Below are 23,956 nucleotides of genomic sequence, written 5' to 3' on the forward strand. Positions count from 1 at the left end.
ATCTCCACCAAAAAACGTCCATCTCCACCTTCCAAAATCCAAACCCATACTACTCTATCTCCTCCATCACCACCACCATTTCTTATCCTCTATCTCCATTAACACCACCACTACTACATCATTTCTCCACTCTCTTTTTTATCATCATTTTCTCCATTTATTCACATAATAATAATACAAGCTTTCCTATCTTCAAATTTTTAAGAGCACGAAGGAGAGGGAATCACCATCACCACCAAGATGGGAGCTTGGGGACTATCTGACACACTACTTTTACTCTAGATTATATTTTAGTGTTTAATTTGATTATGGAGTTAGTATACGTAATTATGATTGAGTAGTACTTTGTTGGGGCTACGATTGAAGCCCTAGCCATTCTTGTATGAATTGATGTTTTAATTTACATTTGAAGTTATTTGTGATTTTCATCTTCAGATGCTAATTCAAGAAGTGAATGTATTCATTCAAATTTAACTGTTTTGAATGTGTTGTATTTATCATCTCATGAAAAAAAATGTTTAGGGAGTAGTTAACCTTGAGCATTGATAGCATGATAGCATCATGTATGTGCATATGAAGGTTGTGAATTGAAATCACCTAGATCTAAGACTGGTTTGCTTGCATGATTATCTACACTCAAAGCTTTATGCATCTAGGAACAATGAATTGAGACTTAACCGGTAATAGGATTTGTTCTTAGGTAGTTAGTTCTAGACTTATCCGGTTAGAATTGATAATATTAAATGAGTTTAAGCATTTCTAGCCTTATCGGGATGCAAAGACGGTAAATGGAAAATTAGAATAGCATCACTTGTATTTGAGCTTCAATACTTGCAAGAGAGGTTAGTGGTAGACAATCCAACGCCTAACTTCATCCATTATATTACTAGTTTAGTTTAGAGTAGTTTAGTTTACATTTGAGCATTTATTTTAATTTGGTTCACCACTCTATCCAACAAACAATTTCACTACCACCTCAATGCACATACTCACTATGAGCCTAGACGTCCTTGTAAATTTATGTTTGTGATTGTACATTTGTATATTCTAGCTCTCCTTAAGTTAACACCCTAGTTAGTGAAAGGAATCCAATTCTCATGAGTTCGACAACCTTTCTTAAATCCCTATACTATTACTTGTACCCCTTATATTTGAGAGTGGCTATTTGGCTAACAACTACCAACTCCAACCAAAATACATATGGGTACAATGCCTTTAAATCTCGATCATCGATCAAATTTTGTTACGAAATAAGTAATACTGATTAAAGTAATCTATTTTAAACCAAAAGTCGATAATACCAAATAAATATCTATCACTACACTAGTAGCTATCACCAAGTAGTTACCGGCTAAGTTACCTCACTCATAGCACTCACCGGATGGCCTCTAGAATCATGTCACTAATAGCACTTATTAGACAGTCACTAGGACTATGTCACTAATAGCACTCATTAGATGGTCACTAGGATCATGTCACCAGTAGCACTCATCAGACGGTCATTAGGATCATGTCACCAGTAGTAATCACCAAGCTGCTACTATGACCAGTTCGCTAGTAGTACTCACTAGATGGCTACTAAATGGAAGATGTCGGAAGGATTGATTATAGTATGCAACTGCTCACTTTAGCTGGAATATTTATAATTTATTGGTGACTGACATCTCATGTCATCTGGAACGTATTGTCAATCAGATGACGCATCAGAGGGTACTGTTGACTAAAATACTCTTCTCACTCTGGCTGGAGTATTTGAATACTACTGCTCATCAACACATACAAATAGGTGATGACTAAATGGTATTGCAAACTAGTTATCTTATGCCATCTAGAGGGTAATGCTGACCAGATGACGTATCGGAGAATACTGCTTACCGGAATACGAGGAAGTGATGGCTAGAAGGTACTGCCGACCAACCATCTCATGTCATGTGGAGGGTACTACCAACCAGATGACACATCAGATGTTACTGCCACCCGGAATACTAATTAAGAGGCAATGGCTAGAAGGTACTGCCGACTAACCATCTCACGCCATCTAGCTGACCAGATGACACATTAGAGGGTACTACTGACCGAATATATTATGGAGAGTACTGCCGACCAAAATATTGTCTGAAAAGTACTGCCCACCGGACTATTACTTGAAGGGTACTACAGACTATGTAAGGCATGCATGCACTTAATAATATAATTAACCTCCTTAATTACATGCATCCATAAGCCGGAATTATCTACTCCCCACGACTAATCTCTTACATCTCAAGGGGAGAAATATGATTATAATCTACATCACATGTTTAGAATTTCTTAGGACTCAATTTCAGTATATTTATCAAAAACCATAATTCATAATATCTGCAAGTTAGGTTGGAATTCAATTTAATACTCGCCAAAAAGTATACTTATATCTCAAATCATAAATAATGCTCAAGTCCGGCACTTCTGTTAGAAGTAAACTATAAATTGTAAAATCAAATTCAAGACGAAGTTTTGAAACCCCATTAAATAAATTTGTCATAAATCCTGAAAATCCGATCTCATATTAGAATTGGCTCAAACTTCAAGAGTTTCGTAAACTTGATATTTCTAACATCCTAATAAAAAATCACGACGATCCAACGGTCAAACCGTCCCTAACCAAAACCCAAAATTCCTGAAACTATGAATTTCGGATCGGTGTCAAACAATCAAAACTTGTTAAACAAATTAGATCTATAGCTTCCTCAAATTGAGATTTATCTCAAGAGCTAAATTACACAACATAATATATATATATATATATATATATATATATATATATATATGGCCATGGCCTCACGCGTCGCCAAAAGTGGTTGTGCGTGGGCCCCACGCGCCAACATTCCAATCTTAAATTGGGGGTCAATACCTTCGTCACAACAAACATGTTAACTTCTCTAACTACAACAAGATCCAATTTTATACGTAGAAGTTAGAAATTATCTCGAAAGTTTTGGGTCTCCGAAACTTTTGTGCTTCGATTTTTAATTGTGGTAGTAGCAATTAATGCCATCAGTGGTATATCAAATTTTAAGAATTTTAGGTTGGGTACACTGAAATTCTTTTGCAACTCAGAGAATCTCCTGAAACATTTGAAAATTCAATATGGCAAGTGAAGTACCCATAATTGGTGAATTACCAATGCAAAAGTGGTTGGCTCTTTTGAGGCACTGCAAAGCATTGATTTGCAGGACATACCTTTACGAGTAGAGGAGAGTCAGAAAGATAAGGGTCTTTATTCGATTGGGTTAAGCGTGTTTGGGATTTTGGAAATTTCAGAAATTGGGTAGCTGCATGCAAAGGATGTGAATCAAGCTCCGCGTTTATATCTCAATCACCCTCGTTGTCCTTCCCCAGAGCAAACACGCAAGACCAAATTAAAGCCGGGCGCGTTAGATTGCCAACACCTGTCAAGGGAAATCAGGTATAAGTAGAAAGAATGCAGGAACAAAAACGTCTGCTCACTGTTTCTATTCTCTTTTGGTATATACAAGATGGCTGTGAAAAGGCTCTCAAAACATTCTACGATTCAATGGGTTTAAGAATAGGGAGACATAGACATATTGTGCAACTTTAGCATTGGAGTCTAGTGAAGCTCCTTGGATGCTGCATTCAAGAAGATGAAATGATGCTGATATTTGAATACATTTTGGTTTGTTCGACCAGTCAGAAACTTCAAATTTAGTTTCATCAGTCCATTTGATTGAGTTTCTAATCACTTAAACGATGTTCTGTAAGTATCTTAGGTTATTACCATTCAACACATACTTTTCCAAGGTGACTAGGAGAGTATTTCTCCTACATTTCTGGTGGTTCAAGGAGACAGAAGAAGATTGCAGAATCAGATTACAAAGAGGAAATCAAGGAGAATCATTCTCACTGATCCTGAGTTAAAGGTGGTATTCATTTCATATCATGTTACATGATTTAAAATTGATATGCATATCGGTTAAATTGATTTGAGATACTTATCTGCATTAAAAGGTTTTCAAAATGCATATCAGATAAAGATCGAGTTTGCCTACAGTTAGGATGATTTCATTTCAGTTTTCAACATTTCCATGTTTATCTGATTCTGTGGTGAAAAGGAGATTTTGTTTTGAGGGGGTGTCTTGCTCCTCTATAAAAGGCTTTGAAATTGATCGTGAAAGTTAGAGAGTTTTTTGGATTCAAGTTTTTCATAGTGTGTTGCTTAGTCTTCACAAACTGTTTTTGCATAACTCTCTCTAATATTCCTCTGCATGTGTTTCTCACTGCATTCATCTTGGTAATTGTTCTTGAGATCAGTGAGTCATTGATACTGGAATCAAGTGGAAGGTTGAGGGTGTAAGGCTTTAAGCCATCTATGTTAGAAACTCCATCAGTTGTAAACCAAGTTAGTTGTGTTGCTAGTGAATGTGATTGTGATAATAAGTCACTACTTGTATTATATAATCACGTGATTCATAGTGAATTTGTTTTTCGTGTTGGCTACTTTATAAGCCACGCAGTGAAGTTTCCTCAGTGGTGAGGTTTACACTGCGTTAGCAATTGCTGTGTTCTTCTTGAGTAGACTATCCTCTTGTCAAACTGTTCTCATATTGCAATATATAGCTCTATCTAGTATTTTCATGTTCCATATAATTGATTTTGTTGCTGATCAAAGAATAAACATGCTACTAGATCAAGTACCTAAAAGACTTCGGTGTAGACTACCACTTAACAACTACGAACAATTCAATTCATAAAAATAAAAAAAGACTACGTACAATTCACACACAATCTGCACCGGTGAAGATCAAGTACCTCAATCTGTTTGCATCAGTTGTCCTTTCTAGCCTAACTCTAGTTACTATATATTCACTTGTCGTCCTTTTGCATATGGAATTATTTTATGAGCTAAAAAGCGAAATAGATGCCCTATTCATCAATTGAGATATATCAGTGGTGTTCACGTGGTTAGTTGTTGACCAAAGAATTTATGCTCAATAACCCTTAGGTTTACATCCAATGGTGGAAAACAAAACACCTCAATTTAATATTAATTCTCTCTGCCCTTGGATTTACATCCAATGGTGGTTGAACATTATTTCTTGGTCAATAACTGACCAGGTGAACATTTTCGGATATACACCTGGTATAATATTACATCACCTTCATTTTTTTTTTCTTTTTTTTGGATAAGGAACATTGTCTTCATTATTGACTTTTACGAGACTATGTGAATTACTTCATTTTCATAATTAAATTTGATGAGACTACGTTGAATTACATTCGTTTATCTTAGAAGAAAAGTCTTTGGTTATAGATCAGCAATGAGGTGGCCTTGACCCTTAAAACCATCATCATATAATTGGTCAAAGTATCTACACATTATAATAATATTAAAAATTGAGAAAAAATATTAGCAAACTACATATACCCCCTTGATAGGATTTCAAAACACAAAAAACTCCACAACATTTGGTTTTGAACATTTAAGGACAAAAGTTTACACTTAAGGACAATATGCTCTCCACTTGCTACATGTCATGAGTTAATTTACTTTTTTACCCTTAACTACTTATTTTGACTTGTAATCCCTTTATAAAGATTAAATCTTACAAATAAAGACAATTTGCTCTCCACTTGCCACATGTCATGAGTTAATTTATTTTTTTACCCTTAACTACTCATTTTGACTTCTAATCCCTTTATATTACTTTTTTTTTTGGGGTCGTGACCACTTACCCAATTTTTGGCCAAAAATTGCTCACTTACTCCACTGAGAGTTATTTAACCCCGTTTACCCAATCTAACCTATAGTGACAGTTTTGCCCCTATTAAACTCTTTCCTCTCAGACTCTCTCTCTCTCTCTCTCTCTCTCTCTCTCTCTCTCTCACGCTTCCTTTCTTTCATCGACGGCAGAGACGACATCGCCAGAGCCTCGGAATCCGATTTGGGAGGGAATCGATTAGGAGCCACGGCGGCGTTGTCAGGTTCTATTCCAGCGCGTCAATATGGAAGAAGTTGAGGTGGCCGACGATTGGAAGTGGCCGGGTTTGGTTCGACTTGGTTTTGGTTCAAGTCTGATCTCTTCCTGAAATGGAGTTTGGGTCGAACGTTGGCAGCGTCTGAAGAATTTGGGTCATTGACGTCGGCGTCTGAAGATGATTCACGATCTGGTCTGATGCATCAACGAGATCTGCTGTACTCATCGTTCGGGTTCTTGGGTTTCGATTCCGTCGGCTATTATCACTGGTACACACCCCAGTGCAACTGACTCAACCAGACTCGTCGTCCAGACCCGAACGTCTACCGACATATAGCCTTCAGAAGCCGGAGACGAAGCCACGGTGCCGCCGAAGATGGTGATTGGGTGCCCAAATCAGTTTCTGGTTTTTTTTTTTTTTTTGCTACCCAATACATTTCCTGGCTACTGGGGCCAGTAGACACATTATTGGCCCCCAGTAGACTTTGAAATGAGGGACAGGGATCACTATAGTGTGGTGTATTGATAAGTTACCTGTTCTTTTCTGTGTATTAAAGCCAAATTATCTGTGAATCATACAAAATGGTGCATTTTTGGTGGTCTATTGGGAGGCAGTAGAGACATTGGACTTTGTGTTGGGGGGCAATAATATGATTATTGGGAGCCAATAATATGATTATAAATTGATCAATTGTTCCTGTAGTGTATTCATTTTGGTTTTGGGAGTTCATACAATTCACTGGACAGCAATAATATGATTTTTGGGAGGCAATAATATGATTACTGGGGGGCAATAATAGCCGGATTCCGGATTCCAGTCATCGGTCGCCGGATTTCGGTTACCGGTTCCCGGAATCCGGTCACCGGTCGCCGGAGTTCCGTCACCGGAGACCGCGCCGGCCACCGGTCACAGGAGCACAGCAAGGTGGAAGGTGACTTCTCTCTCTAAGTGAGAAAGAAGGAGAGGGCAAAAAAGTCTCAAAAAAAAAGAAAAAAGAATTAATTGGGTAAAGGGGAAATAATCCTTTAGAGTGTTTTGGGTAAATGGGGTTAAAAAACAGTTGGTGAAGCAAGTGGGCAATTTTTAGCCTAAAATAGGGTAAATGATCATTTTCCCTTTTTTTCTCCTAGAATAATCCGTTTATGTTACTGCCCCCCCCCCCCCCCCCCCCCCTAACTACTCATTTTGACTTCTAATCCCTTCATATTACTTTTTTTTCCTTTTTCTGAGAATAATCCTACTTTTTTTTTTTTCTAAGAATAATCCATTTATGTTATTTCTCAAAAGCAAAAAAAAAAAAATCTTTCTTCTACACGTTGCTAAGAGAAAGAATCTCAGACCTCACTCTCCTACTACTCTCATCTCATCGCCTAATCCTACTATTGCATTCGTCCAATCCGGCTACTGCACTCGCTGCACTCATACTCGTCAAGTTCTGCTACTGCACTTTTACTCGTGTCCAGTTCTACTACTCATGTTCTGCTACTATACTCATTATCGCCTAATCCTGCTACTGCACTCGTCCAATTCTGCTACTGCACTCGCTGCACTCATACTCGTCCAGTTTTGCTACTGCACTCGTCATCATATAATCATGCTACTGCACCCGTCCAATCTGCTACTGCACCCGCTGGATTCATACTCGTCCAGTTCTGCTACTGCACTTATACTCGTGTTCTGCTACTGCACTTGTACTCGTGTTCTGCTACTGCACTCTTCATCACCTAATCCTACTACTGCACCTATCCAATCTCGCTACTGGACTTGCTGCACTCATACTCGTCCAATTCTGCTACTGCAGTTGTACTCTTGTCCTGCTACTACACTCATCATCGCTTAATCCTGCTACTGGACTCGCTGCACTCATACTCGTCTAGTTTTGCTACTGAACTCGTCATTGCTTAATCTTGCTACTACACTCGTCCAATCCTGCTACTGCATTCATACTCGTCCAGTTCTGCTACTGCACTTTTTCCTACGTGCCGGAGCTTTTATTCTCACTGGTTTTGTTCGATTATTTCTTGTGTCTTCACCCTTTTGCACCTCCACACAGTAGCCAATTTGAACCATAAACAATGAATATCATATCATTAACATAAACCATAAACTATAAAGTAGCAGATCAATTCAATTTGAACATTAGTAGATCATATCATTGACAGTAGCCGATCATATCAAAGTAAACCACAGAACCTTAGTGATACTTGATTCATGAATTTGCTCCTCATGTATATCAAAGTAAACTATAGAACCTTTGTTACTCCACGAATCAAAATTTTCATGTTTAGTTGTTATTAAACGAGGAATCACAATTTTCTATACAATTTATTTAAGTTTCGATATTTTAGGGGGCCCTAAAAGTTGACTTTTTAACTGGGTTAAAATTTGAAAAGTTTTTCTTCATGAAAGTCGTAGAGGACATTAAATCGAGCGCGTGCATATTTAGTTCGTAAAAATCGGACTTCGTATGCAAAAGTTATATGCGAAATAAGAAAGTTACTGTTCATGGTAATAAGAAAAGTTATTGTGGGTCGGTTTCTAGGTCTAAAACATACCTAGCCACTTTTCTCTCTCTTCTTCCCCGATCTCTCTCTATTCCTCTCTCTCCCCTACATCGACCCTCTCCCATTTTTCCTTGATTTCTCCGGCATCCGGCAACCAAACGGCGCACTACCACCCATAAAAGAACCATCTCTTTCTCCTCTACACGTTGGTACCCATGGGTCACGGCGATTTGGCCAGAAAACCATCAATTTTGGCCAAAACCATCACTGTAGCAGTTGTGTTCTCCGGCGAAATTCTCCATTTTCCGCGCCACTTCAAGAAGTGAAACCGGTCTTAGTAGGAGCGCCTCGAGTCACTGATCATCTTCCCTCAAGGCTTCTAGTTGAAATTATCACTGTGGATGGAGAATTTGAAGGATTTTCAAATCGGTGAGTTTGGAAATTGATGAAACTTGGGTTTGGGTATTGGACAGTGGCAGTGCAGTAAATTATGATGAAACTCGAGTATTTTAGTCATTTGACATTAAAATTGGGAATCAGGCTTGATTCATTTGACTTTTGGATCTGGGCTCATGTCCTTATTTGTATAACTCTTTTTACAAATAGATTTTCTGTGTTTACATATTTGGTCATGTGCTATTATGTAATTTTCTAAAAAAATATACCATCGGCCCCACCCAAAAATTTTGGACTAGCTCGGCCATGGCTTGCTAGGAAGAAAGAGGAACTAGAAGCATGCAGAATGGACTTCTATATAAAGAAGCCACTTCCAGCTAATATTATTCATCAATTATTAGTAGCAGTCATCCAACCATGGATTACAGTAACCCTTACATTTTCTTGTCTACACTACTTGCCATCTTCACTACTACTACTTTTGCATTCCTTTTTTCTGCTTATAAGTCAAAATCCCATGAAAAATCCATTAATCTTCCCCCAGGCAGTTTTGGATGGCCGATTATCGGCGAAACCTTTGCCTTCCTACACAATGACCATAAAAAATTTGTAGGGGATAGAATGAAGAAATACTCGTCCAAAATCTTCAAAACCAAGATATTAGGTGAGCGAACCGTGGTGTTATGTGGCACTGCCGGTCACAAATTTGTGGCTTCCAACGAAGAAAAGCTCTTTGCAGCATGGAGACCTCACTCAATGCAAAAGCTCTTCCGTTCTTCAAACCAAAAAGCTGCTTCCACCATCATGCCAAGACAAATGGAAAAGCACGTATCTCAGGCACCGGGGTTTCTGAGAGCCGAAGCCCTGGTTGGCTACGTGGCAGCGATGGATTCCATAGTTCTCGACCACCTGAAAAAGCACTGGGATGGCAAACAGGTGGTCGAGGCTCATCACCTCACACAGCTACTCGTTTTGACTCTCTCGGCCAAGTTCTTCATGGGACTTGAAGACAGTTGTCGTATTGATAAGCTTGTGGAGTTGATGGACACCATGATGCTGGCGCTTCACACTATTCCTTTGAATATTCCGGGGACTGCATTTCATCGAGCAATGAAAGCAGCGCCGGCTGCGAGGGAGATTATTCAGTCGTTTGTTAAGGAGAAGAAAGAAGTTATGGCGTCTACCGGAAACAAAATACATGATCTTTTGTCTTATATGATTGCTACGCCAGACCCAACCGGAAGGTTCATGCCAGAGAATGAAATTACTGATAAAATTATGGGGAGTGTGGCCGCTTCGTTCAACTCTCCAGCTATGACTACTACTTTTATCTTGAAATTCCTGGGCGAAAGACCTGACATATATGACAAAGTCCGAATTGGTAAATCATTATTTTCTCTTCTCATAAATGCTTGATGTCTAATTTGTCTAGTAAACGTACAGTTAATCGAAGGGGTAGACCTTTTGAACTTTTTTATATGAAACATGATTTGAAAACTTCAAATGATGGAAGCTTTGTGTACATATGGAGGCTAAATTACTTCACTCCAAAATACTATATTATCCTTATGGACTGATAGATTATACATGTTACATATTTTGTTTGTACAGGCAAGGGAAGGTTGGTCTCCATTTGTCCTTATCAGTTTTTAGCTGCATACAAATCAATAAGTTTCTGTCATCAAAAAAAAAAAAAATCAATAAGTCTCTTAACGTACAATCTAACTGTCATGCATGCAACTGGCACAAGATCAGATATATGGGATCGATCAGTATCTTGATAAGTGTTGACCTATGTAGCTAGAGACAAATATAGGAAGTACAATTTTTCAGTGGTTGAATTTGACCTTAACCTTCACGTTAGACATAATTATATGAATCTTTTTTGTTTGCAATGTATAATTTGGCGTGTACTGGTCTGTCGGCTGCTCTGTTACATGAAGCATTAATTTATTAATTTTAGGTTTAATTTTGTTCTTATTTCACCAACAGAACAACTGGAGATTTTGAAGTCTAAAAAATCTGGCGAGGCACTCAATTGGGATGATATGCAAAAAATGAAGTATTCGTGGAACGTAGCCCTGGAGGCGATGAGGCTCATACCACCTCTTCAGGGAACATTTAGAGAGGCTGCAACAGACTTCACTTACCAAGGTTATACAATTCCTCAAGGATGGAAGGTATTTAAGGACTTATACATATAAGATGATACTCACACAATATGATATAGTTCAATTAGCTTTCATGATTTGGTTAATTAGCTAGAAAGGTCAACTGCTTCATTTATAACTATGTATATTGCTGCAATATTGCATGTCCTTTCTGGCTTTTGTTCAGATATGCATAGGATCCGTTTATATATATGCGGTCTGATTTTAGAATCTTAATAGGCATGTAAATAGTGAGAAATATATGATAGTTAACTCGAGTCATGCCACACTTCAAGTTTTGGGATATGCAAGTTCCAGTATATTTGAGCTGGCTATCTACCTGTCAGTTATTCACTAGTTTAGCACAATTTCCACTACATCAAGAATTTAAAGTCGTGTGTCATAGTATATATATTAGCCCTAGCTAATTGGTTAGCTAGTTGGTTTATATATAGTTGAATGCATTAATAACGTACTCAATTCATTTTGTGCTAACTTGCAAAACAATTTTTAGGTCTACTGGACAGTGAGCACCACAACCATGAACCCTGAATATTTTCCAGCGCCAGAAGAGTTTGACCCTACAAGGTTCGAGAAAGCAACTCCTCCGCCTTACACAAACATCCCATTCGGGAGTGGTCCTCGAATTTGCCCCGGAAAGGACTATGCTCGTCTGCAAATTCTTAGTTTTATGCACCATCTTGTTATAAGATTCAAATGGGAACTTGTGAACCCTAATTGCAAGATCACAGGTGGTATGAATCCCTTTCCAGTTGATGGGCTGAAGGTTCGTCTCCAAGCTCAACCCAGTCAAGCTTAAGTTGTACGACGCACGTACGTAGAGCGAGCTGCATGCATTAAGCATCTAGACATCCTTATAATGGATATTAAGTATATATAAATACGTATATGCATAATAAACACCACTCTGTGGCGTAAAAGCTTGACTTATAGTCAATGGCACTCCGTTTTACCAGTTGTTATAAAATATGTTTCTCTTAATTATGTTCATCCACATAAAGACACTTTTCAGATGTAGTAGTATATTGTATGGGTTGTCTATTGAGATGTTTATCATACACTCCTTTTACATATAATAGAATTAAAACTATAATCTTATTGAACTAAATTTACGGGATGGGGTGTGTGTGTTTGGTGGGGTGGTAAGGCTTTAGTCTTTCACTTGCGAGGTCAGGAGTTCGAGTCCCATCAAGGGTGGGGTTCAAAAAAAAAAACACTAAGTTTACGACATTAACAACAAAATTACCACATTTTTTTTCTCACTATTTACAAATAATTGGACCAAGTTATGACATTGGCAACAAAAAAAAAAACTAAATTTACAACATTGACAACAAAGTTACTACATTTTTTTTACACTATTTACAAATAATTGGACCAAGTTATGACATTGGCAACAATTTGTTCGTAGACTTGTAAAAATGTTGTAGATAGAATTATCCCTAATAGAACTAAAGTTACACAAAAAACAACTCTACTTGTCACAATGATAACAAATTTATTTTCATATCTATAACGTGTATATAACATACATATAAGAATCATAGAATTTTCAATATAGTGGAATGAAATTCAAATTGACTCGTATCGAATAATAACTGCGGTCAGATTCGATGGCTAAAGAACATGAGAATTATGGGCTGATGATGCCAGAAAACACATTTAACAAGGTAATCCTTTTTCAAATTCTTATTAAAGCAATTCCCAGTGTCCCACTTCTGTTATAAAAAAATAATAATAATCTCACTTAGAATTATTACTTCAAGTATCACGAGGAGGCCTCTCTTCTACGAGGACAAGAACATAAGAGAATTATTATTATACATACATCTAAAGCCGAAACACTGTTCCTAGTCACTGTTTATTTAACAGTAAAATGGCGTTTTTGACCTTAATTTCTGTTTACATTTACGACCTTGCCATGGGCCCTCAATATATAAACAGAAGGCCTAATCTGTTGTTTCTTCGGGAAGCCTCTATTGACATCCAGTTTTACTGTTTCGCAGCATCAAGCTCTTAGATAGAATTTTAGTTTGGGTTAATGCTCATACACCCCAAATCCGGGAGAATACTTCTCATACACCCCAGTGTATTATTTTTGTTCCTCCTTACACAACCTTTTTTCATTTCCTTTCCTACCTACCCATCTTTTCAAAATCCATACCATTAGTACCCTTTATTCCTTTCTCCAGCATTTCTCTTTGTCGTCATCGTTAGAGTCTGCATATGCATTTGTCTATAATTTTACTATCGATTTTATTGTTATATAAAAGGTTTTAGAAACGTGGTCGGCCCATCAGAGTTTTTATTTGAATATATATATGAAGTTGACAGTCATCCTCTAAATTCAAAGGTAAATAGTATGATTTACTATTCATAATTTCGATTGTAGACAGACTTGAATTAATTGCTATATGCAAACATACTACTAAAGAACTACAAAAGGAGAGAGAAAAATTGAGAAAGTTAAAAACCTATCGGGACAGTCTTGATAGATAATCTCCCAATTACTGGGATATTATTTATAGACTTCAGATTAGAATCTATAAAGTGGAAGAAGAGATAGATAATCTCCTATATGTTCTGGAAGAGGAACAAAAACCTCTTGATTATTTTAGCATTGGTTAGATCCGCACATCACTGGTATCAAAGCTTGTAAAATAGCTCAAAGGAGAACCCCTCCTTAATGGGGACAATGTCAGAATTGTTATTAGAGAAAATAAATTCTCTACTGAAATTTTCTGATGAGAAATATCAGAAGCTGTTACTAGAAATATCTAGATGTCAAAATCATCTAGAAAAATTACATGCTATAATCCACCAATTGGAAAGATTGGAAAACAAATTGGATTATATCAAGGAACTTCCAAAAACGGAAGAAGAAAAGCTAACGAGTGTTAGTAGAAAAATCAATGAACAACAAAAACCGCTGGATTCTATGAAAAATATACTAAAGGACAAGAAAGTGCCTATAGTTAAAAAGAAAGCTAATGGATTCAAACCATTAGAAAGACCAGACAAGAATCATGTTCCAAACATGATGTTCCTGGATCCTTCAACTAGTTCTACTAGTATTCAGTATGAAAATCCGAAGGAAACTCGAGATGTCAAAATGATAAGCATCTTCGGGAAAAAGAAAGGAGTTCAACTCCTAAATGCTGAAGAATTTGAATATAATGAAATGGAGCATGAGGTTAAAAACGCCTCAATTCCAAAGCTAGATTTCAAACAGATCTACAAAAGGGGAACATTTGACCTGATGGACAGCCATCACTTCAAATTACTTGAATTTACAACCCCCTCAACAACTGGAGAGACAGATCTCTTGATGATCACTCCAGTTGAAGTTGCCAGAGCACAAGCAAAGAAGTATCAATTTATGCACATTGGAGCAGTCCAAGTCGGCATAAAGCTTTTGGCAAGAGAAGGCATCAACTGCTCAGTCTTATGTGTCCTGCAAGACAACAGACTGACAGACTTTCAAGCAAGCTTGCTGGGGACTCTAGAAGCATCTCTGTGCAATCAAGTGGCATATTTCAACTGCTTCCCCAATTTCTCAACCAGCTTGAAGGATGCAGCCCACTGTCTCCGACTGAGAGTCAAGACAGATGGCATATCAATGAAAAATGATATGCAAGAATTGGCAATAGTATACCGAATATACTATAAACTGATGAGCACCACAGTAGAGCCGAAGACACGGATTTCCAATATCCTTGGTCTCACTACTGGATTCCTCACCAGTCAGAAGAACCAATCACAACAGATTCACAAGGTTGCTTGGAATGAAGTAACTTTTCCTACTGAATGGAAACTATCTGGTCCGAAGCTACCAGCAGAAAGTGCAAAAGCCAAAATCTACGAGAGTAGAAGAACTAGAGAAATCTGCCTCAACTTTGACAATCACAGAAAAAGTGATGTCGGTCCTGAGAATCTCAGGATAAACAAGAGTCTTCTCAGAAGAAGCTACAGCGCTAGAGAAGCTAGTATCAGTGGTACAAAACCCACTATTGAAGAGCCAATTTCAGAAGAAGATCTGGAAGCTGATCTGAACAGACCAGCCAACATGCTTAGAGCAGAAAGGCTCTATGATCTTTATGAAGAAGCTGAGAATTACGAAAATCTTGATCGATTAGAAAAACTAATCGAAGAAATGAAAAAATTCAAAATCAAAAAGACAAGAAAAGTCTTTCCATATCAAGATATTGAAATGGAAGAAGGAGAAAGCTCCAGAACCTCCATCAGTCGAGAAAAGGGAAAGATTAAACTCCCTATACAGAAGGCCCCTACGAGCAAAAATGGAGAAAGAAATTCTCAAAGATTTGTCCCAGAAGACAAGATACCCAGAGTACCAATTTCCAACTACGGAATTTGGCTAGATCTGGACAAAGCTCTAGATAAGAGAAAAACTCTTGACCAATGGGTAGATAGCCTAATGATGGCTTCAGCTCTTACCCTTGGAAAATTTGAAGCTCCTGATCTTCAGATGTACTTTGAAACTACTCTCACCGGAGTGGCAAAAAAGTATTATTTCTCTTTCAAGGAGACAGCTAGAGGAAAGGAATGGCTGGAAGAAATCAAGACTTCAAAGTCTCCGTATGATTTTGCAGTACCCCTGTACGATCATTTTTGTGGAGATCTCTCAAATCTGAGTGAAAAAGCCAAAGAAACGGCAAAGTCGAATATCTATGCGCTCAAAATCTGTGACATGAGATATTTCGAAGAATACCTGAATGAGTTTCAAGAATATTACTGTACAATTGGTGAACTAGAGAATACTGATCTAGTTAATCTGTTGCACAGAAAGCTCCCTGAACCATGGAGAACCGCTATGAGAGAAAGCATAGCTGAAAAACCAATTGAAAGATTTTCAGTTGGAGGAATTGCCGACAGAATCAGGCAATTACTGAAGGAGCAATGCAAAGCCAATCTTAGAGCTAAGATGGCCAAGAAACAACTCAAAGGAGTTGAAAATTTCTGCTATGGAATATTGGATATGCCAACAAACTGGGGATGTCATGAATCTGAGTTCCACAGGAAAAGGAAAGAAAAATATTACTCAAAAAAATTCAAAAAGAGTAATCAGAAGAAGAATTGGAAATTCAAAAGAAGTTCCAATTATAAGAAGCAGCAGGATGAAGATCCTAAAAATAAATTCTTCAAGAAAAAGAAGAATACTCATCAGCATAAACAACCAAGCAAGAAAGTTTGCATATGTTGGTTATGTAAAGCTGAAGGGCACTATGCCAATGAATGCCCAGAAAAGGGCAAAAGATCTACTAAAGCTCTCTTTGAAGAATATGAGCAAATAGTAGAAATGGCGAATATGAAAGGTCACGAAATAGCCTATTCTAATGAAGAAGACGAAAGGTCAGTTTATTCTGCCTGGTCTGAAGAAGAAAATTCATCTGAGTTTGAGACAGATTCTGAAGTAGAGTACTTCGAATCCAGACAAATGAATGTCTTGAGAATAAAAAATTGGGAAGAAAGCAAGACAGAAGCTTTAATGTCATCTTATCAAGTGAACCCTGGTACATTCGTTTGTGACTACTGCTTATGTCACGAAAAGAATGGTCTCCCAATGTTTTGTGAAGAGTCTAAGAAGACTTATCACAAAGAATGCTTCATAGCTGAAGCAAGAAGAAAAACCAAGAATGGCAAAGTCAGCCAACTAGTTGAACAAGAATATGAAGAATATTTCTCTGAACAAAAAGAGAAAGAAGAAGAAAAAGAGGTCGAAACTCTGTTCCAAAAAATCGTGGAACCTTCTCCTCTATCTTCCTCTAAAAAGGAAGAAATCATCGATGCAGAAAAAATCGATGAACAAGAAAATTTTGAACTGGTTGAACCACCAGAAATTGTTCCAGAGGAATGTAAACCATTCATCCCAAAGGAGCAAGCTCAGGAAAATGAGCTTCAGCAATCGAAAGTCGTCTCTACAAGTAGATACAGCAACTACATAGAGATTGGACTAAAATTCCCTGATCATAAAAAGTATCATCTACATGCCTTTGTAGATAATGGATCAGGATTTACTGTTGCAAAGAGGTTTGCAATTCCAGATGAACTCTGGAAAGAAGATAAGAAAAAATCAGCTACTGGTGTTACATTTGATGGGAGTCATCTCACCATGAAGAAAGTAGCAAAAAATGTTCATATCACCATTGGTGGAGGAACATTTATCATCCAGAATGTTTGGCAATCTGAAGGCCAAGGATCTGATTTCTTGTTGGGAAATGATTTTATTCTCCAACAACGATTCATTCAGGATGAAGAAGCGATAGGCTTCAGAAAAGGAGAACGGGTGTTCTGGGTAGACCGCCTCACACAAGCAAAAAGTGTGGTAGGTCCCGGTTTTACTACACAGTATCAGAGATCGCAACAGAATAGTGGTGATCTTACCCCCTACAAACCCAAATTTGAGCCCATACTCCAAATCAAACAACAAGAAGAACTGCAGTGAAGCTTTTGGTCTAAAGCAAGCTCCCTCAATCTTCCAAAGATGAATGGACAACATCTTCAAGCATGTAGCGGAGTTCTGCATCGTCTACATAGATGACATCCTGGTCTTCTCCAAAAATAGAGAAGAACACATGAAACACCTCCATGAGGTAGTAAAGCTGATAGTTCAGCATGGAATTATCCTAGGAGAAAAAAAAATCTTCTTTATCCTCGATGAAGTCGATTTCCTAGGAATAAACATCAAGAATGGGGTCATAAAGCTCCAACCTCACATCCTTGAGAAGATCTGGAAGTTTCCAGATAAAATTCCTGATGCTAAGAGTCTAGAGAGATTCCTTGGTGTCATAAATTATGGGAGAGATTTCATCCCTAAAATCTCAGGGTTAATAGCAATGTTATCTCCTAAAACAAGTTCCAAAAGAAAATTGAACTTCACTGAAAATGATGAAAAAATCGTGAAGCAGATAAAAAATCTCTGCAAAAACCTCCCTCCTCTTCAACAACCAGAAGAGAATGATGAAATTATCCTCCAAACAAACAGATGCGAGTGATAATTACTGGTCTGGTGTGGTTCTGGCGAGAACGCCTGGACCTAACATTGAAAAGATCTGCAAATTTTGTAGTGGCAAGTTCAGCCCTGCAGAACTGAATTATCCCACAGGGGAAAAAGAAATTTTGGCTGTCAAGAAAACGATTTTAAACTCTCCAGCTTATCTTGGAAAACCCTTTACTATCCGCACCGATTGTGCTAGAGTAAAGAATTTAAAAAATTTTAAACTTGATAAAGCTGCTGATAGAGGAAGATTAGCCAACTGGCAATTGTTTCTTAACCAATATGATTATACTGTTGAATTAATTACAGGAAACAAGAATTATCTTCCAGACGCATTGACCAGAGAAATGGCAATGTTCAGCCAAAGAGAAGACGACGATGGTCGTAATCCCAGAAGCAGAAGGACTGGGAAAGAACAGGAACCTGAAGAGGATCCTAAAGAAACCAAAGAAAAAATTCTTAAAAGGTTTCTGCTAAGTCCAAAATGCTTGGCCTCAACTGATCAATCCCAGGGTAAAGGATTGGCTAGCCCGTCTCAAACGGCAGACGGTAAAAGCACATCAAGACCGTTGATGGCTGCTGCTTTGCCAAAAAGCAGACCAACTCCAAGTGGAGTTATAAATGTTTTTAATTATGAATTAAGAACTTTTGATACTCCTGTGTTTAGAACTGACAGGAGACTAGCTTATCACCAGAAGGCAATACTAGATAATCTCTTATTTGCCTTTCAAGAAAGAAGCAGTGGTCTGATGTTCCCAGCTCTTTTCGCATTAGCTGAAGAACTCTACGAAAATGGTAGGCCACAGGGTGAAGAGCTTCATACACAGCAGAGTGCTGTAAGAAAACAAAAAAAATCCTTCCTTGAAAGTCCAGAAAGTGCTAGGATCCCTATCATGGCACTCAATGAATCAGACTGGCATGAATTCCATAGTCTGATAGGAAGGCATAATCCTGAAAACCTAGTTCCTCCAACTCTCTTCATCGTCGTAGGACCATATGTTGGAAGATACCTGGTAAATGTTCAGAGTGAACATCCCCAAGAACACAAGCTCTGGCTTGTTGAAAATGGTTTTGTCCATAATTTGTGGACTAAAACTAATGATGATCTAAAAGGTTTGCCGCCTATTATTGTCAACACAGTCAAGAACATCAGGAAAAATGACTGTATGCTTCGACTGAAGTTCAGATCCACTCCTCCTGAATGGATTCAGAAGGCTAACGGTGAGGTTGAATATATTCCTCCATATCATTATGTGAGAATTATTCAGAGAAGATATCTTCAACCAGCCTGTGTAGCATATAATGGCCAACCAAATTCTAGCATCCCTTGGATAAAGGCCATGGCTCTTGACTACATCAAAAAGATCATCTCTGAAGATATCAACAACACCTTCCTGGCAGCAGGAGAAAAGACAATTATCACTGCTTACGATCATCCTGACGCAGTCAGCAGTGACCTATTCCTATCTCTAACCAGAAAAGAGATCGATTCGACAATGGCATGCATGCGCTGGGTGGAAAAGCTTGAAAATGACAACCAATACAAGATGTATGTGGATACAGATGTCGAAGATAATGCTACCACTGTTAGAATGGCCCAAGCAGACAACAACTCCTTTGTCTTTGGCCACAATTCAGAAACAGACGAAAACATGTAGCATCACGGGTGAAAGAAGAAAAGCACCGAAACAAAAAGTAATTGTCATTTTTCCAAAAGATACTTGTGCTTTTCAAAAAAGAAGAAAGTGAAAAACATTTCACCCAACCACTTTTGTTTTTCCCTGTCCGACCTCCACCAGCAGGAGCACTCAGAAAAGCAGGAGTCACGGAGTTGTTCTGTACATTTTTATGTTTTGAATTCTAGTTTGAGTTCCGCTCCCTATATAAGGAGCTTCAACTTCTCTTAGAAGGCATCGTAAAAAAGAATAATCTCATATCAGTTGAAAATTAGAAAATAGAATAGCAGTGTGCTTCCCTTCCTGTATAGAGTGTGAAGTAGCAAGCTTTCATCACAAGTAATTATCTGATCTCATTCTTATGGATAGCTAAACAGCTTTTGCTGTTTACCTGAGAATGAGGCTCTGAATGTTATAACAATATGTATATTTAAATAAATAAATTCAGATGGATGTTCACCCACTTCTTTAACTTTATAATCAGCATCATATTTCTACAAGTATAAATGTCATTATCGCTACATTTCATAATCATCGTTGTCATTCACGTTTCTTTATGCTTGCATCCTATAGAAACCTAAAAAGTCCTAATAATATTTTTTCATCTGGAAAAGTTCAATCTTAGAACCAAAAATAAGACCAAGCAGCAGTGATTCCGCCTGTTAAAGTAACCGTTAGGTGAAAAACTTGGGCATGTTGAAGGCTAGTCTTGTTTGATTTTTTGGCGTCTAAGGGAGAGTTTTTTTTTTTTGAACAATATTATTAAAACCAAGGGTCAACATAGGATACAAAAGGCATTTTTCCAGAAAAATCATCTCTTTTAGTCTTTGCTTACCAGCAATAGTGTGATACAAAAGTTTTGGGCAATTGGGAAAAATGCAAGCGCTTTTCGGGTATACGGGAAAAAACCCTTTTAGTTTCTTGGGGAATCTCTGTTGATATCCCTCTTGGCTTGTTTGCAGTATTAAACGCAGCCATCAAACTCTTCGATAGAAACGTTGGGCTCAAAACAAATAGGATAGGTTTGGTTTTCAAATCTCATCTCTCATATTTGATATAAAATTTGGGATTTTGATTCTTTGATTTGATGTAAGATTTCTGATTTTGATCATAGGCCACCGGAGTAGAAAGGAGAAGAGGAGAAATCGAAGATTTTGGTTGACTTTGGGATGGAGGTTTGGGTTTTTTTTTGGAAGAAGTGCATGCCAAGATTTTGATCGAGTTTGGGAGAGAGCTTTCAGCAAAAGTAGAGGTGTGTGCTTGGTTGGTTTTTCAGTTGTATGAAATAAAAATTGAGTTTCTTTCCTTGCTAAGATTTGGGTCTCCTTCAGTTGTGCACACGATATCAACCTCCTCCATAGTAGTGAGAGCGAAGAGTAGCGGGGCGTAGTATTTCAGAAATTCCCTGCTCCAATTCTGCCTTATCAGTTCACTCAAGAGAGTAGATAAAGATGCTCTGTCTCCACGAGCTTGAGAAGCTCACGATTTCTACATTGATAAAGAGGAGGGCTTCAATATTCGTTTCCAGGTTTTCAAGCTGACTTTGTTTTTTTTTAATTAATTTGATTTGGATGCATGTGAACACTAATAAGATTGAATTGAAATGAATGATTAACAGATTTGGTTTGGATGTTATGGAATTTGATCAAGTATCAATCTTTTTTATTTTGTTAACATATCAAGGGAATTGGAGTAATATAGTGTATGAACATGTTTTATATTTTCAACTTGATGTCTGTAGTCTCAGACGGGCTATTGCAAATTGAATATGACTTAATATAATGTTAATTATCAGGTTAGCATAGACATGGATTTGAAATATTTAAATTATGGTGCTTCTGTGGCAGGTTGAAACTGAATTTGAAGAACAATGGGCAGATGGTTAGGTGGAAGAATGGTTAAATATGATTCAAGACATTGAACATGTGCAAGATCAGCAGACTGTTATTGATCTTTACTATTTGAGCACATTGGAAGAACTGGTGGATTTGGTTCCTGCAAAAGCAAAACTAAAGGAGGTAGTGATGATATTAGAAGCATCAAGATAAGTAAGTTAATAGCTACTTATAAAAGCTCAAATTCAGTAAGTGATGAGATAATTGAATCAAATTTGTTGATTAAAGCTCATGTTTGAAGCACGGAAATTGCAAAACCGTCTTTGAGGTTAAATTGTAATCTCTTCATGTTTTTCTTTAATTGATTCCTTTCAGTAATTGTAGATAGAGAGATTGTTCATTCTATGTATGTAGTCTGTTGTAGTAATTACAAAAGAACTACCTTACTTGCAGGTAACAATATGTTGCAATTTTGTTAAACTGGTGTCTACAACTATTCCCCTTAATCTTTTTGTCTCAAATTTTCTTCTGGTAATTCAGTTGTCAGGTCATGGAGCAACCCACTGATGCAGAGAAAGCAACGGCTATGTCTGAGTTTCGTGATTTCAAGCGCAGGAACAATGTATTCTTTCATCATATCTGTTATGATTAGAAAATCTGCCCGTGGCATCGCGCGGGTTCTCATGCTAGTACATATACTAAAGCTGGTTGCACTGTTTATTACTATTCATGTAACAGTGAAGTGACAGTTTTGCCCCTGGCTTTTGACTGAAATTACAATTCTACCATATCCTTTATATATATGTATTTTACGATTCTATCATATCCTTTATTTATTTTATTTATTTTTTTAAGGGAGAACAATTCTATTTTATATTTGTAAATTTTTACAAATCATGGAAAAAGTTTATTATTGTTTGCATTTGTTGCTAATATATTATTAACAACAAAACAAATCATATTCTAAATAGCACCAATGTTTTTTAGATTGTAAATATTCATATATTATATATGAAACTTGAAAAAAAATAATAATAAAACCCGCAGCATTGCACGCAAATACTAAAGCTGGTTGCACTGTTCATCACTGTTTTATTACTGTTCATGTAACAGTGAAGTGACGGTTTTGCCCCTAGCTTTTGATTGAAATTATAGTTCTGCCATATCATTTATCCTTCTTTTTTTTTTTTTTTTCCCCATTTTGTATTTGTAAATTTCTACAAATCATGGAAAAAAATTATTATTGTTTGCATTTGTTGCTAATCTATTATTAACAACAAAACAAATTATATTCTAACTAGAGCCGATGTTTTTAGATTGTGAATATTCATCTATTATATATGAAACTTGAAAAACAAAAACAAACCCGCAGCATCGCGCGGATCAATTTGCTAGTGTATCATCTATGTGTGTAATTCTATCTGTACATAGAACATTAGCTAATACTCAAGTTAGTTTTTATATAGTTAATTTATTTTTGTTTACTTGGTAAGAAGTAAATGGAGTCATTGATTCAAGAGAAAATAATGCGAAATTGGAGTAAATTGAAACTTCCGACAAGATAGCGATATAGTCAATATGGGTCAACCATAGTCAATGTTAGTGAAGAAGTGAAATCCAAACCCATTACATTGTTATGTGCGGTGGAGTTATAAGTTAAATTTATAAATAAAAAAGAAAAGAAAATAATTTGCATAAAGATGTCATCAATATTTTATAAGGCGTGCGTGAGGTGTAAAAAGATCAAAATTCTCCTTAAAATACATCAGTTTTGATGCAGTATAAATTGTATCGGCCACGTTAGTATAATAATGCAGTGTAAATTTTATTTTTATTTTTCTTTGTTGAAACCTAGTCAGGTGAGAAGGCATGCATATAACATAATCTAATTTCTTGAATCTTGAATGTGTAGACAGTCGATGTTTGAAATTATACTATATACTAAAGGAAAGTTTCCCTTATGAATAGTGGATTGCCAGCTTTGCCCCTGTTTTCTTCCATTTTTACAAATTGCCCCTGCTTCCTCTCTATTAGAAATTGTCTGAGTAATTTTAAATACACTCTCCTATTTACTTAACACACACCCTCAATTTTTTTTTGTCTAATTTTTTTCTCAAACTTCCTCTTATACCCCCCGTAATATAAACAAATAAATAACAACGCCGTCTAGACACTGCTGACATGATAAAGTACTCAGGCTCTTTTAGATATGATGATGAATTGATGAGAAAACCAACGTGACTTCGTTAGTTTTGGATGCAACAGTTTAGAGAGAGCGAACAAAATTAGTCCTATCAATTTGATCATACCTTTAAAATACATAAGGTCCATCAACTTGCAACTGGTCCATCACTTGCCATAGAAAACAACAAACTCAGTGCAAGTA

The 23,956-nt window shown here is 37.1% G+C and overlaps 1 protein-coding gene and 1 long non-coding RNA gene across 2 annotated transcripts; both read left to right on the forward strand.

The window, feature by feature from the left end:
• Positions 1-9,290: 9,290 nt before the first annotated feature.
• LOC112201067 (beta-amyrin 28-monooxygenase-like) lies at positions 9,291-12,004 on the forward strand. Its single transcript, XM_024342074.2, has 3 exons — positions 9,291-10,254; positions 10,866-11,053; positions 11,538-12,004. The coding sequence occupies exons 1-3, from the start codon at positions 9,291-9,293 to the stop codon at positions 11,841-11,843; spliced, it is 1,458 nt and encodes a 485-aa protein (XP_024197842.2). The 3' UTR covers positions 11,844-12,004.
• An 8,723-nt stretch (positions 12,005-20,727) lies between these two features.
• LOC112200571 lies at positions 20,728-21,732 on the forward strand. The gene is made up of 3 exons (XR_002936370.2): positions 20,728-20,987; positions 21,067-21,263; positions 21,583-21,732. It is a non-coding gene; the product is annotated as an uncharacterized LOC112200571 (long non-coding RNA).
• The last annotated feature ends 2,224 nt before the right edge of the window (positions 21,733-23,956 follow it).

Source organism: Rosa chinensis, chromosome 4, assembly GCF_002994745.2.
Source record: "Rosa chinensis cultivar Old Blush chromosome 4, RchiOBHm-V2, whole genome shotgun sequence".
NCBI classification, from domain to species: Eukaryota; Viridiplantae; Streptophyta; class Magnoliopsida; order Rosales; family Rosaceae; genus Rosa; species Rosa chinensis.